Below are 14460 nucleotides of genomic sequence, written 5' to 3'. Positions count from 1 at the left end.
TCAATACATACTTGTTAACCTTTTATGCTCTACCAAAATGGAATATGCTAATAAAGCAAAACAAACAAGGTACCTGCAATCAGTCGGGTCCCCGATGAATTTGGTACTGTTAGAGGATCGGGAAATGATACTAACTGCTCATCTCTAATTATGTGTTAATTTTATTAGCAAAATCAAGATTTAATTCACAATATACAACATCAAAATCACGAATTACACCACACTAGCAATGGAACTCCTTGTCTGACAAGTTATATTGTTCACACACACATACGTATACAAACATTTTATTGAAACAGTTAGATAGGATGCTTATAATTAACAGAAGTAAAAAAAAAGTTGTGATGTTACTATCAAGTAGGAGAAGAATATAAGAGGGTTAAGAGCATTTATTATAGCCTGATAAGGGTACAGACGTGTGAGGGACAATGATAAAGCAAAATTAATCTTAACCTTGTCGATTAGCCTTCACTTTTCAAAAGGACAACAAATATTATAAGAAAAATCAAATATTTAAATTATAAAGCTGATGATCTGATGAAAATACACACACAAAAAAAATATAATATAATAAAATAAACTAAAACAGATCGAAAGATATTCAAGAAAAAATATATTATATTTTTAGCATATCATAGAATAAGCGGTTCTGCCAAAAACAAAGAAGATTATCACTAAAATAAATTATATTTAAAATTAAAAACATAACCATTCATAAACAAAATTTAAATTTTAAAACTTAACATATATTGATACAACTATTTGGGAGGATAATTACCACTAATTCCTAAGATTATCTTGTTCATTCCTATTTATTCCTCCCATAACACACACAAAGCATACACGGGAAAAAAAAATCAAGAGAAGGAAGCTAGAAGCTGCTTGGTATGTATCTCCAATGCTAATCAAATTTTGTTTTAATTGATTTACAATTCTTTGCTGTTCCACTAAGCTAAACGAGAAAATATTTTCATAAGTTTATATTTTCCTTATACATGCAGAAAATTAAAAGATCACATATGACTGAGATGGAAACTATTAGCTACAACACATGTGTTCTTCCTTATTAAGTCCAAGTATGTACCTCTAATCTGACCATGGTGTTTACTCTGGTTTAGATTTTATAAACTACAAATTGCAGTGTATCACACCAATATTTTATTTTAGCAATCTAAATAAATGGGTTCAAAGATGATAAGAGTTGTGGTCCTTCTGTAATAAACAATTTAGAATTTATTTTTCTTTTTCTATTCTTTTTTATAATATTTTATTGTAAAATTAAAATGTAGTTGGTATTTTAAAATAGATGACGTATAGATGACGTAAATTTAAAAGTCACAAGCAAATTGTAGCATTTATAGCTCAACTTCATTCATCTATAGTCATCAACTTGCCTTCTTTTGTTTGACCATTTGGAATGAATACAATTCATATTTATAGTTCCTGTCAACGAGATTTTGTAACTCAATTTTCTTTTAAAAAAAAAAAAGAAGCATCAACAATACTGTTATCAAACTAGCTTTAAATTTATATGACCAAGAGTGTTATCAAAGTAGCTCTAAATTTAAGTCAATTTTCATTTGACCTTTCTGAGGGTCTTCATTGGTATTGTTTATGTGATAAATAGTCTTGTAATATTAGAATTCTTAGATATTGATACTTAAAATACGTCTTATACTTTTTTTGTTTATGGTATTCATGTATCTAAACCACTAACAAAAACACCCTGCCCAAAACATTTGTTTGACTGTTTTTCAAATTTACTGCCATTGAGGATAAGCTGATAACGATCAATGCAGAATAGTTATATAATAATTGCATAACAAAAGTAACTAGTGTAGACAATGGAAACACCTTAAACCTTAAGCGGTGACATCGTTTTCTTCTTTTTTCCCTGTTTCTTCTCCAAACCTTGGAATAAACCTGCAACAACAAATAAGAAGTAAAGAACAGATATAACTGAACTTTAATAATTGCATTCAAATGTTAATCTGAAAAAATAACAAGAGAGTGGCAAGCTAGCAAACCCATCACCTGAGCCTTTTGGTGAGCCTTTTGGTGAGCCTTTTGGTGAGCATTTTGGGGTTATATGATGGAAGGTTGCAGAACAGGGGCGACTCACATTCTGGGATAGTAAAGGTTATCAACCGTAGATATCTAGTTGGGCTTTTGGGGGAAAATATACAAAATATGGTAGATTGAAAGAGGGAATCAACTTATTGGTAAAAGATCGCCATATAAGATTATGTTTTCGGAGGTTTTGATATGTGACTACGGTAGAGTATGAAAGACACGATGCAGACATTGATAGGGTAGAAGGTGAAAGAGACATTTGGCGGGAAAAATAAAGAAAGTCCTGCCTTCCACTAAATCAGTTTTTTCTATAATATTTGATGTTATAAAAAAGTTATTTATATGCATTTCTATTTAATATCTATCAATTACATAAACAATTTTTAGCTACTCATATAACAAATAATATGATTTGTTTTAGTATTAAAACCCAATCAAAATAATAATAATAATAATAATAATAATAATAATAATAACAACTTATTTTATTACATAACTCGTTATATGACTTGATTTACTGTTTGTTTGAATATTGCAGGAATATTTGTTGAAGCTTATTGAATCATCAAACAATACATTACTCATCTTGTCTAACGAGTAAAGATAAGGTATTTTTATTACTTTCAAACACTCAGTCATATTTTCGTAAGATTAAATTTGTATTAGGTAAATGACAAATGCCTTTAGATTTATTGTTAGTCCTACATGCATGTTATTAATATATGGTTTATGTAATAAAGATGGATCGTAGTTACTGGGTGTATAGAATTAAACATTCATGTGATGAATATTTGGCATGTTTGGGTGGTTTTCTTAAAGCTGCAGAGGAAAATCGGGTGAATAAAGGAGAAAGCTACATATGGTGTTCTTGTGTAGATTGTCAGGACTGTCGTATGTGCATTGATTCTGCCGAAGTACAGGAACATTTAATAATTCGTGGGTTTATGAGAGATTATATATGTTGGTCACGACACAGGGAGACATTGGTTAATCGTAATGAGGTTTTTTCAGAGTTTAATGATGATAACAATGATTCAAACAATGACAAATACGATGACTTATCTGGAATTTTACATGATTGGGAGGACAATGTCGCTGAAAAGGATTATGAACATTTTCAACAATTATTTGACAACTCAGAAAAACCATTGTATACCGGGTGTATGAAGTATACCAAACTATCTGCTGTTTTGAAACTATTTAACCTAAAAGCAAACAATGGTTGGAGTGATACAAGTTTCACAAATCTTCTAAAGCTTTTGAATGATATACTTCCTCAAGATAACGAGTTACCTATTTCAACATATGAAGTAAAAAAACTAATGTGTCCAATGGGAATGGAAATCAAAAGAATACATGCATGTCCAAAAGACTTTATGTTATATAGAAACCAGTATGCAGATCTAGATAAGTGTATCACATGCGGTACATCACGGTATAAGCAGAATAATCATACAGAACAAACCACTGATGTGAAAAAGAAAGGTCCGCCTGCTAAAGTATTGTGGTATCTGCCTATTGTGCCTAGATTAAAACGGTTGTTTGCAAACGCGAAAGATGCAAATTAATACGATGGCATGCCGATCGTAAAATAGACGAAAAAATAAGACATGTGGCTGATTCCCCTCAATGGAGAAATATTAATTCCAGTTTTAAAGAATTTGGTCGAGAATTAGAAATATTCGGTTCGGACTTAGTTCTAATGGAATTAATCCATATGGAAGCCTAAGTAGTCGTCATAGTACATGGCCGGTTCTTCTTTGTATATACAATCTTCCACCTTGGTTATGCATGAAAAGAAGATATATCATGATGTCATTACTAATTCAAGGTCTAAAACAGCCGGGAAATGATATCGATGTTTATTTAGCTCCATTAATTGAGGACATGAAAAAATTGTGGAGTCCAGGTGTTGAAGTGTATGATGCATATAATGGTGAAAATTTCCAACTTCGGGCCTTGATTTATTGCACCATAAATGATTTTCCAGCATATGGGAATTTGTCTGGATACAGCACAAAAGGAGCAAATGCATGCCCAATTTGTGAAGATGACACACAATCATTATGGTTGTCAAATTGAAAGAAAAATGTATATATGGATCATCGAAGATATCTTCCAAAAAATCACCCATATCGCAAGAAAAAAAATGGTGTTCAATGGTAAAACTGAGGAGAGGACGGCAAGGAAACCATTACGAGGAGAGACTGTATTTTCTCGTGTTGAAAATCTAAACGTTACATTCGGAAAATTCAAAGGTAATGGTAAAGGAAAACATAAACGTAAACGTACATGTATAACTCCTCCCAAAGTTAGTTGGAAGAAAAGATCTATATTTTGGGAGTTATTATACTGGAAGCACTTGTAGGTTCGCCATTGTCTTGACGTTATGCATATTGAAAAAAATGTTTGTGAAAGTTTGATAGCCTTATTGTTGAACATCAAGGGAAAGTCAAAAGACGAAATTAATGTTCGAGAAGACATGGTTGAAATGGGAATTCTCCCCGAGCTTGCTCCTATTAGGAATCCTAGAAAACGTACGTATCTGCCAGTAGCTTGTTATACCATGTCAAAGGATGAGAAAACAAAATTTTGTAAGTGCTTACATGGTGTAAAGGTTTCATCAGGCTATTCTGCTAACATTAAGAAGTTAGTGTCAATGAAAGAACTAAAACTATTTGGTATGAAGTCCCATGATTGTCATGTTTTAATGGCACATATGATTCCCATTGCAATTCGTGGAATACTACCAGACCGCATTCGACACACAATCACAAAGCTATGCTTGTTTTTCAACATGATTCATTCTAAAGTTATTGATCCTGAGGTATTAGATTCATGGGAAAGTAATATTATCTTGACATTATGCCAACTCGAGATGTATTTCCCACCTTCATTTTTTGATGTCATGGTTTATCTAACATCTCATATTGTTAGAGAGATAAAGTATTGTGGGCCAGTATTCTTACGATACATGTATCCATTTGAGAGATATATGGGCATCTTAAAAGGGTATGTAAGGAATAGACATCGACAAGAGGGTAGTATTGTTGAAGGATACGCAACAGAGGAGGTAATTGAATATTGTACTGACTATCTACAAGGTGTTTATAGTATTGGCATTCCAAAATCTCAACACAAGGGTAGACTTGTAGGGAGTGGGACAATTAGATTGAAAAAGATCATTCCAAATCAAGAAGACTTACAACTTGCACATTTTACAATCCTACAACATATGACAATCATTGCTCCATATATAAATGAGCACAAAAGAACACTGGAATTTTCAAATCGTGGTAGGAGCAATAGATGGTTGGTTAACGAACATAACAAAACGTTCTCACAATGGTTAAAAGATAAAGTGAGAGATAGTGTGGATCAAGTTGTAGTACATCTAAGGAATGGTCCTGATGATCTTGTTGCAACGTACCAAGGATACAACATTAATGGTTATACAATTTACACTAATCAACAAGATGTAAAATGTACGCTTCAAAATAGCGGTGTAATAGTAATAGCCTAAACGGAAGTATATGGAGATAGTCATGATACAAGGGTGAGGATCGCCAAAGAATCATATTATGGTGTCATTCAGGAAATATGGGAATTGAAATATGATTCCATCATTATACCTATGTTAAAATGCAAATGCGTTGACAACCAACGAGGTGTTAAAGTTGACAATGATGGTTTTACAGTTGTTGACCTTACCACAAACGGATATGTATCAGAACCATTCATCCTAGCTAAACAAGCTACCCAAGTATTCTATGTTGAGGACCCAAGGGAATCAGGAAAGCACATCGTTATGCATAGCAAACGACATATACTTGGTGTTGATGATGTTGTGGACGAGGAAGAGTACGACCAGTTTGATGAACTACCCCCATTTATTATCGGCATTGCATCTTCAAATGATGATGTCGATGACACCACTTACTTACGGTCAGATCACAATGAAGGAATATGGATATCATAACCCACATCTGGGGCAAAATGAAGAGGATTTGGGTGAGGTCTCATTATTTAATATGTTTTAGTGTCATTTGAATTTTAACTATTTATGTTTGTATTAATGTTTTAGTTTGAACATGTTTCCATGAATGTTTTTAATTTTCATTTGGATGTTTAAGACTTAAGTTTCTAAAATTCGGATATGTTTGCATCAAGAATTTATTCATGTTTAATTATCAGTTTTATTTATGGAATCTGACCCATAAACCCAAATCTGGCCCAGAAACCTATGAACCGAAATCTCACCCAGTGAGTGATTGGAGGAAATGAGAAGTCTTACGATAATGAATGGTACCTATCGGAAGATATCGTAAGAGTGATATCATGCCTTTAGAATACGCGGACCATCCCACTACTACTCGACAAGTAGGGCAGCCAACTCGTCAAGTAGACCCAAAAACCAAAAAGATTCATACATAAATCAATACCTGAGAATCGAGGCGTTACAGGTGGTTGTCACGTTGTGGTGATGGTAGCAGTGGAGGTTGGTGGCGGTGATGACAGTGGTGATGGTGTTGGTGGTGGTAGTAGCGGCTGGTGGCAGTGGTAGCAGTGGTGGCAGTGTTGGTGGTGGTCGTGAGTGATAGTAGTCACGATGTTGGTGGTGGTTGTGGCAGTTGTGGTAGTGGTGGTGGGTGATGGTGGTGGTGTTTAGCAGGTCACTATAAAATATGGTGCACCATTGTTTCTTATTTTTATACAATTAATAAAGCTAGTGAAAGACTATTTTGGAGATTACTTGTTCTTGAATTAAGGTCTATCGGTTCTAACCATAGGGACTGAATCTCATATCGATCAGGCACATACTTTGGAAAATAAAACAAGATATTCGATAAGAAACATGAATATGATTGTAAAATTGCATTAATCTAAGTATAACCTAATTATATTTTGAAAACTCACAATATTATCCGGCCCGGTTTGTTTTTTTAGTTAAAAAACTCATCCTTAATCTTACACTGATCATCAAAATGAAATTCATCAACCTGTTGGATATCCTAAGTTTTGCAAGATTCGTTAATTAACTTCAACATGTCGTAAGTTATAAAATTATACTATAGTTAAAAGTTCTTATAGATAATGCATCTTTGAGAAAATATTTATAAGATTGAAATGAAATATGTTGTCAATATATTTTTCTTCTTGTATCATAATAAATAAATTTTATATCTTTATGTTAGAGTTTCCTTTTAAATTCATAATATACTAATAATTAGAGTTACAAACAAAATAATACACAATAATTTGAAAAAAAGCATGGACTCTAAATTGGTAAGGTATCATTTGCCCCTTAAAAAAAACATAAATTTATGCCAAAATATATAAAATTAAAGTGGTTTTGGCTGAAACTTTTTAAGTTAACCCGCATGAAAATTCTATATACCACCACAAAATTTGAGGTAGAATCAGACCCTATACCATGTTATCACTCATTACCCTCCTCTTCTTCTCCGCTGCAACAAATTTACCACCTCACTATCATCTTAAACCTTTATTCCAAACCCTTCAACTGGGTCTGATCGGGTTGGTATATTTTGACATGACAACTTGAACACGACACGATTGCCAGACCTACTTTTATTGATGTTTCAAAAAAGAAATCTTAATATTTTCAACGTCCATTTTATACAAAATAGTCCTAAATTGAACTTTGACTCGTTTACGGCTAACCGACCTGAATTTCATATTTATTTTATATTAGGAATGAAGATTTGGATCCGTCGAACCGACACTATATCGTGCCGACATCAGATCAAACCAAGTTTTTTACTCAATGGACCGGTTTCCAGTTCTTCGTTCTCATCCGACCGATTCCCAATCGAATCTGGTTCGAGACATGTACGTATAAAAGATGGGTTTTAAAAAAAAAAATACATGTTTTTCTGTCAATTTAATACATTATTTTTATTAGGATATATATTAGAAGTTCAATAAGCAAAAGGTATTAATTGAAACTTATGTACAAATATAAAGGACTAGGCTTGAAAATTTTAAGCTACTTGAGGTAATGAAATGAAATATATACCGTAGAAAAAAATTCACCCATTTACTTTTTAAGATTTAGTCTGACTTAAGTTTTGGTAAAGTTTTTGGATATCCTGCCATAGAAATTGTATAACCCGCCACAAATTTTGGTAAAATCAAAAACCCAATCATGTTGTTACTCCTTACACCTCTTGTTCTTCTTCACTGACTCAAGCAACCGGCGATTTGAATGCCTTAACAGACGATTCCTCCTCATCGTTCTGACTATAACTATAATCTGGTGCCTAAAACCCTTATCTTTTCCTCGATTTTCCCTATCCCCTACCTTATATCAGGAGGTCGCCAAGTCATTGCTAAGGCAACATTACTCGTATACACGACTCTACATCTCAATTAGTCCTCTTCCCCAAAACAACAAGACAAAATTCTTCACAACATCTCTCTTCTCCTAAGTACACTTCTTGATCGTTTAATGTTTCCCACCGTCTCCTAGAGTATCGTTAATTCTTGTCACGTTAGTTGTATTCTATTTGAATAAGTTTTTGTTGATGAAAAATTATAGATATCAGTTGTATGATCTTCCTCGTTGGTTATGTTTACTTTTTATTGGTAATTTATCATTTTTTTGCTTTAGATTAAACTGATTTGAATGGTAATTTGTTACTTAATTACTGATACGAACACCTCCTGATGGAATAAGCAACATGTTTTTAGAATTGAATCATCACATGTTTATTACATGCACTAGTTTATAACCCGTGGGAACCATAGTTATAAAATTAATTAAACTTTTAATTAAACTCTAATAAGGCTGTATCAATCACACGCTTCCTTTTTAATTCGATAATCTGTTTTGCTTAAAGGATGTTATATGTACCTGCTACAATGATTATAAAAATTAAGTTAATTATCGTTAACATAATTTTTCATTCACCTGAAACAAAATTAGCTCAAAGGAATTTGATTGTTTTGGCCCTAGAAAATTAAAATTAAATTCCGATTCATCTAGCACTTAGGAGCACATCCAAACTTCCCTTTAGTCTCATGGTTTATTGGGTAGTACCTGATAATGTTATCAGTGTGGTCAGAGGGTTAGGTTTATTTTTCTCTTTTTGGTTTTGCTTTACTTTATTAAGTACATAGATTCTTCCAAGTGGGGTTAAACTTTTATTTTATGAGATTACTGCATAGGCAAGGCATCATCGGGTTACTATGTTTCATTGTTTGGCCCCTGTAGTTCTAATTCTCATGTCTCATGTTCTGCCCCTGCAATGATGGGATAAGATATTTCATTTTTAGACTCAAAACCATTCCTCATCATCATAAGGATATAGGCCTTTTGTATCAATCAAACGACAAAGTAAGGATTGTGAATTGTATCTCATCTCCAACAAAACATTATAACTATATATAGCATCTGTACCAGTTTATGCTGTTCTTTTATTCTCTTGTCTTACATACTAGATATGTTTATGTTTTGGTAAATAATAGTGTTATAGGAATACAACATTAAATGGTTGATTATGTTGTATATATTGATTTGATTTGATGCTGTTTTTAAAGTATTTAAAAAAATATGTCATCTAGTTGGCTCTAGAAAAAGCATAATAGATATCAATCAAACGAATTTGTTATAATGTAGCTCATGGGTTAGTTACATAGCCATACAGTTACTAACCTGACTACATATAGATATCAATCAAACAACAAAGTAAGCATTGTGATATCATGTTGAATTGTTTTTGTAATCTGTTCAGGTAGGTGGTTGAAATCATATTGTATACATTTTGGATTCTCTGATGAAGCCTATGAAAAATCCCGTTGACAACTACTACCTACTCAAACTTTTGGAAAAGTAAGAAATTTCTTAATATGACATAAAAATAACATTCTTTCTATAAGTTTGAATACAACTCTGCTGCTTGTTTATTTTTAGGGCTTTTGAGACGTATGAAAAGAACACATCAATTCCAATTGTATGGAAGCTCACTGAGGTAATTTATCTTATTACTTATCCACTAGTTAGATGTAGTTTCGTTTGTGATTTATGTTTACCTTCTATCACAATTTTAGTGCAACCAAGTCGGTGTATTGGAATGTGAGCTGAGTGGGCATTATGTAATGAATTGGATCTTTGATTTTGTGTTGAACAGACAACATGGATTTCAGAGTAGAGTAAGTACTTCTTACAAAAATCATTTCTTCTAAAGCAAGAAACAAATTGTCTTGTTATTTAGTAGTTTTAATTTTATTTTCAAATAGTTTGGTACCCTTTGGAATGACAAAACTGCATTTGAGGAAAAGGCGTTGGTTACAACTGTTGCTACATTGGCCAGAGAATTTCTGAAAAATTTTATGAATGATGTTGTTGTTGTCTAAAAGTGTATATAAGGTTAGTTGTTAATTTTTATAACATCCTACTTTTAGTTTAATGATTGTTTGCTAAAGTCAACTCTTTTAAAATGCTAGACAAAAAACTAATTATTTGTTGTGTTTTGTTTTTCAGTGAGGATCAAGGATAGCTGTTGTGTTTTGTTTTTAAATGAGGTTGAAGGATAGCTGCAACACTTGATTATTGGACAATACCTCTCCATGGGAAAACAATTTCTTTTTTGAATTTATTTATGTAAGTTTTATGTAATGACCAAATCAAGGAGTTTTTAGCAGCACTTAAGTATGTTTTTGTTGATGACTATAATGATCAGTTATTTAGCATGTTTATATTAATATAATTTGTTCATCAATGAACAATTTTTGTTTTGTTTTGAATGTGTTCTTTGGATGCAAGTATCAGTTTGTGCTTTTTATCAATTGTTTTCATTATATTATGGTTATTTGAATAAAATTGTCATCAATTTAATTTTTATAACCATTGCTTTTTGGTACTGTGATTATAGTTGGTTTTTGCAAGAATGAAAAAGACCCGATTATTTGAATGGAACCGGTCCATATTTAATCATTATATGACCCGATTTGACAATTAGAACCGGGCTCTTTTAGCCATATATGACCCGGTTTTGTATGGTTGAACCGTGTCCTAATCTTCATATATGATCAAACATTAGCCGTTATATTCCTCTTATATGTCCCGGTTTTATGAATAACCGGGTTCTTTTATGTCAGATAGGATCATAGGAGCCGGTTTTAAAACCGGGTTGTATTTCTTTTTTCAAATAGGTCTCACCGACTTTAGGACCTAGTTCGAAACCGGGTCTCTTAATTGATTTAATTGGGCCCTATAAGCTTTTTTGTAATAGTGTTTGTTTGCTCGGAACCCAACATGGCTAAACCATTTAAAAGGTTTGATAAATTTAAACATGATTTACAAATCTTATAATAACTCTCAATAGAATAGATCGAAATTACAATAGTTTGTAAGCAAGTTAATTTTTTTTACTCAAACTAACTATTATACGGTTCAAAAATGACTAATTCACACTAGATTGGCTCAAAAATACATTATAAGTCGAAAATTTATTTGTCCATTTAATCTATTTTATAAATAAATAATATTACAAAATGTTATATAATGTATGTGAAAATATATTTTGAATTCCAATGTTCGTTTATAGTTTTGTGCATAATATTGAAATATTAATTAAACTTTATTCCTCTTGCCAAAACCTATTATTTTCAGTTTTTTGGTCTCAGAATTACATATATTTTGTTTTAATCCATTAATCCAATATAAATGGCTAATTTAGCTTCACAACTATTATTATTATAATTACTATTGTTGTTAATTTTTTTTAAGATTCTACCCTCCTCCCGTACTCTCTCCATCATACGTCACTCTAGGGATGTCAAAAAGTTCCGTGGGACCCCGTTTTAATTTCGAGAGTGGGGGTGGGGGTATGTAATCCCGTCCTGAAACCCCATGAGGACCCTGTTAATAAATTACACTAATATTTACATATATTAATTATATAAATATAATTAACTATAACATGATTTTGAGCTTCCAAAATTCATCAAAAAAACATGTTTTTAAATTGTTAATTAGTATAATGTTTTTAAGATGTCATATATTTTTATTTTTAACATATAAAATTCTACTATAAATAATTATATGTTACCTAAAAAATAGTTTTTTTAGCACAAATAACAACTTCTTTTAGCAAAAAAACAAAAAGGCAGCAGAAAATCAATCGGAACGGGGGTAATAAAGGGGATTTGGGGGCAGGGGCGGGGTAGGAATGTTGAATATTTTGGAGGCAGGGGCGGGAATGGAGAAAAAGAAAATTTCAGGGACGGGGGCGGGAAATACACTCCCCATCCTATTTGTCCCCGTTGATATCCCTACTCTTGGAACGTTTCTTCACATCCTCATGAACTACATATAAAACAATGCCACATGGTTTCCCTTGATCATGTACCACTAACACCTCAACCTTAGTTTGCACCATATTTTTATATTTCCATAAAAATTACTTTAAAAATATCCGTGCACACTCATTTCTTGACTTTGAAATTAATAATTACTCTACATGAAATGAGATTCTAAAAGAGAATCCTAGATATTATTTCCACCATGGAAACTTCATGCCTTGCCTATTCAATTAATTGATTTAGATGTGTGTTGTTCGTTCCTTCCATCCTACAACACTCTACATTAGTATTTTTTTGAGTTAAAAGAAATAAACGAAGAAATGATAAACAAATAATACGCACATATTAGATTTGCAAAAAAATCTTAGATCTCATTCACTTTTCCGTGAAATGTTTGTTTTTCATGCCATGAAGGACTTTTTTAATATGTATGTAAATGAACAGGATGTCATAATGGTGCTCCTAATGGAGAAGGAGGTGGAAGGGTAGTGTGGAGGTAGTATGTGACATAAAGAGATGTATAATGTAGGAAGACATTGCGCGATTAAATAATCCAGATGTGAAAAGGAGGATGATGTGATGACACGGATGATGTGATGACACTGTAAAGTTGGTACATGTGATGCGGAATTTATCAATGAGGAAATTTTATTGTTGGTAGAGAAAATAATAGTGACTCTTTTGTCTGTGGAGCACAGTCCAATAAACATTACTATAAACTGTAACACAATCTCAATCTAGAGATTTCTCTCAAACTTGAGATTTCTCTCAAACTTGAGAGGCGTGTCACGACAGCTTGTACTACATCTAATCCATAAAACTAAGTTTTTTTTTTTTCCATACACGCTATACGTATAAGTTCTCTAAATAATATTATCACCTTTAAAAATAATAGCTTTTTTTATAAAACTCTTTATGTTTTTTGATTAATAAAACTTAGTTACCAAAATATAATGAATGAGAAGACAAACGGGTAACAAATTGCGCCGCTAAACTTTTTGTATGGAAATTCAATTTTTTTGAAGACTACATCTAAAGATTTCGGGGATATAACATTGTTATGCATGATACGTTGTATTCTATTAACAAGTTCTACCGTATCCGGTGCAAGGAAATCAAACGTATCAAACACAAATGATATAAATACGTGTTGATTTTCAATACAAAAAATTATTATTAAACAGTTAGTTATATAAATCGTATTCCTGAATCATAATTATATTACATGAGATGTGTAATATAACAAGGATCATATGATATGACAACACTTTGATAAAATAATTATAGTCACATTAGTTAGGCAAGTAATATAATTATCAAATATAATTAAATTACTATGGAAATCCTATATAAACATCGAATATATGATACAAAACCATACTTTGATGTAATTATAATCACATTTGTTATGATCTAATATAATTAAGGAATATAAGATATATGTCCCAATTGGAAATTGAACCCTTTATCTTACAGAGAGAACGCACACCATACTGCTAGAGGAAAGACATTTCATATATATAATTTTATATTGTTTTTATATTTCATAAAGAAGTTTGAAATATATTCATTCAAATTTACTTTACACATACCTATACATACCTAATGTATCATTTATACCATTTATTTGATAACATAAACTTGATTGAACATGGGCTTAAATGAGACGACACATAAATGAAAACGCTTTTAATGTCAATGTTACGATTTTAATTCCAACAATATTAATGCATAAGAGAATTGTCTCCAACTTCTTTTTTTGTTTGCACTTTGCATGCAAGACGATTTGTGGATAACACATTTATGTCTTAGTTTATAGTTTATCGTGTGCATATACAATACGTAAACAACATATTTACATGAAATATGCTATTGGTAAAATGAAATAAATATTTCAAAAAGTTGATTAAATGAGTTGTTGGAAATGATGGAGATAAGTGTCTATAGCCTTAACAAAGCTCTAAATATTACTATAAGTAAGAGTGTCTATTTTTGTTACACGTAAGAATAAAAAGAAGTAGATCTGTAAAGATATTTATTTGAGAGACTTGTTTTGTT

At 31.8% G+C, this 14460-nt stretch overlaps 2 protein-coding genes across 2 annotated transcripts; both read left to right on the top strand.

Annotated features, from left to right (window-relative positions):
* Nucleotides 1–2813: 2813 nt before the first annotated feature.
* Nucleotides 2814–3641, top strand: LOC111915408 (uncharacterized). Its single transcript, XM_023911068.1, has one exon. The coding sequence runs from the start codon at nucleotides 2814–2816 to the stop codon at nucleotides 3639–3641; it is 828 nt and encodes a 275-aa protein (XP_023766836.1).
* A 581-nt stretch (nucleotides 3642–4222) lies between these two features.
* On the top strand, nucleotides 4223–10452 carry LOC128132334 (uncharacterized). The gene is made up of 6 exons (XM_052768859.1): nucleotides 4223–4331; nucleotides 4500–5551; nucleotides 5669–6018; nucleotides 10010–10067; nucleotides 10147–10248; nucleotides 10336–10452. Exons 1-6 carry the CDS (start codon nucleotides 4223–4225, stop codon nucleotides 10450–10452), a joined length of 1788 nt encoding a protein of 595 aa, XP_052624819.1.
* The last annotated feature ends 4008 nt before the right edge of the window (nucleotides 10453–14460 follow it).

This window comes from Lactuca sativa, chromosome 2, assembly GCF_002870075.4.
Source record: "Lactuca sativa cultivar Salinas chromosome 2, Lsat_Salinas_v11, whole genome shotgun sequence".
Lineage (NCBI taxonomy): Eukaryota > Viridiplantae > Streptophyta > Magnoliopsida > Asterales > Asteraceae > Lactuca > Lactuca sativa.
Note: the sequence above shows the minus strand (reverse complement) of the source record. Positions and strands in the feature narration are given on the sequence as shown.

What these genes read in the sequence shown, in the direction of transcription:
- LOC111915408 (XM_023911068.1), top strand. Translation starts at nt 2,814, where the DNA reads ATGGATCGTAGTTACTGGGTGTATAGAATTAAACATTCATGTGATGAA.
- LOC128132334 (XM_052768859.1), top strand. Translation starts at nt 4,223, where the DNA reads ATGGTGTTCAATGGTAAAACTGAGGAGAGGACGGCAAGGAAACCATTA. An exon ending in GATGACACCACTTACTTACG is followed by an intron (nt 6,019 to 10,009) that starts GTCAGATCACAA and finishes GTTTATTTTTAG; the next exon opens with GGCTTTTGAGACGTATGAAA. An exon ending in AACATGGATTTCAGAGTAGA is followed by an intron (nt 10,249 to 10,335) that starts GTAAGTACTTCT and finishes ATTTTCAAATAG; the next exon opens with TTTGGTACCCTTTGGAATGA.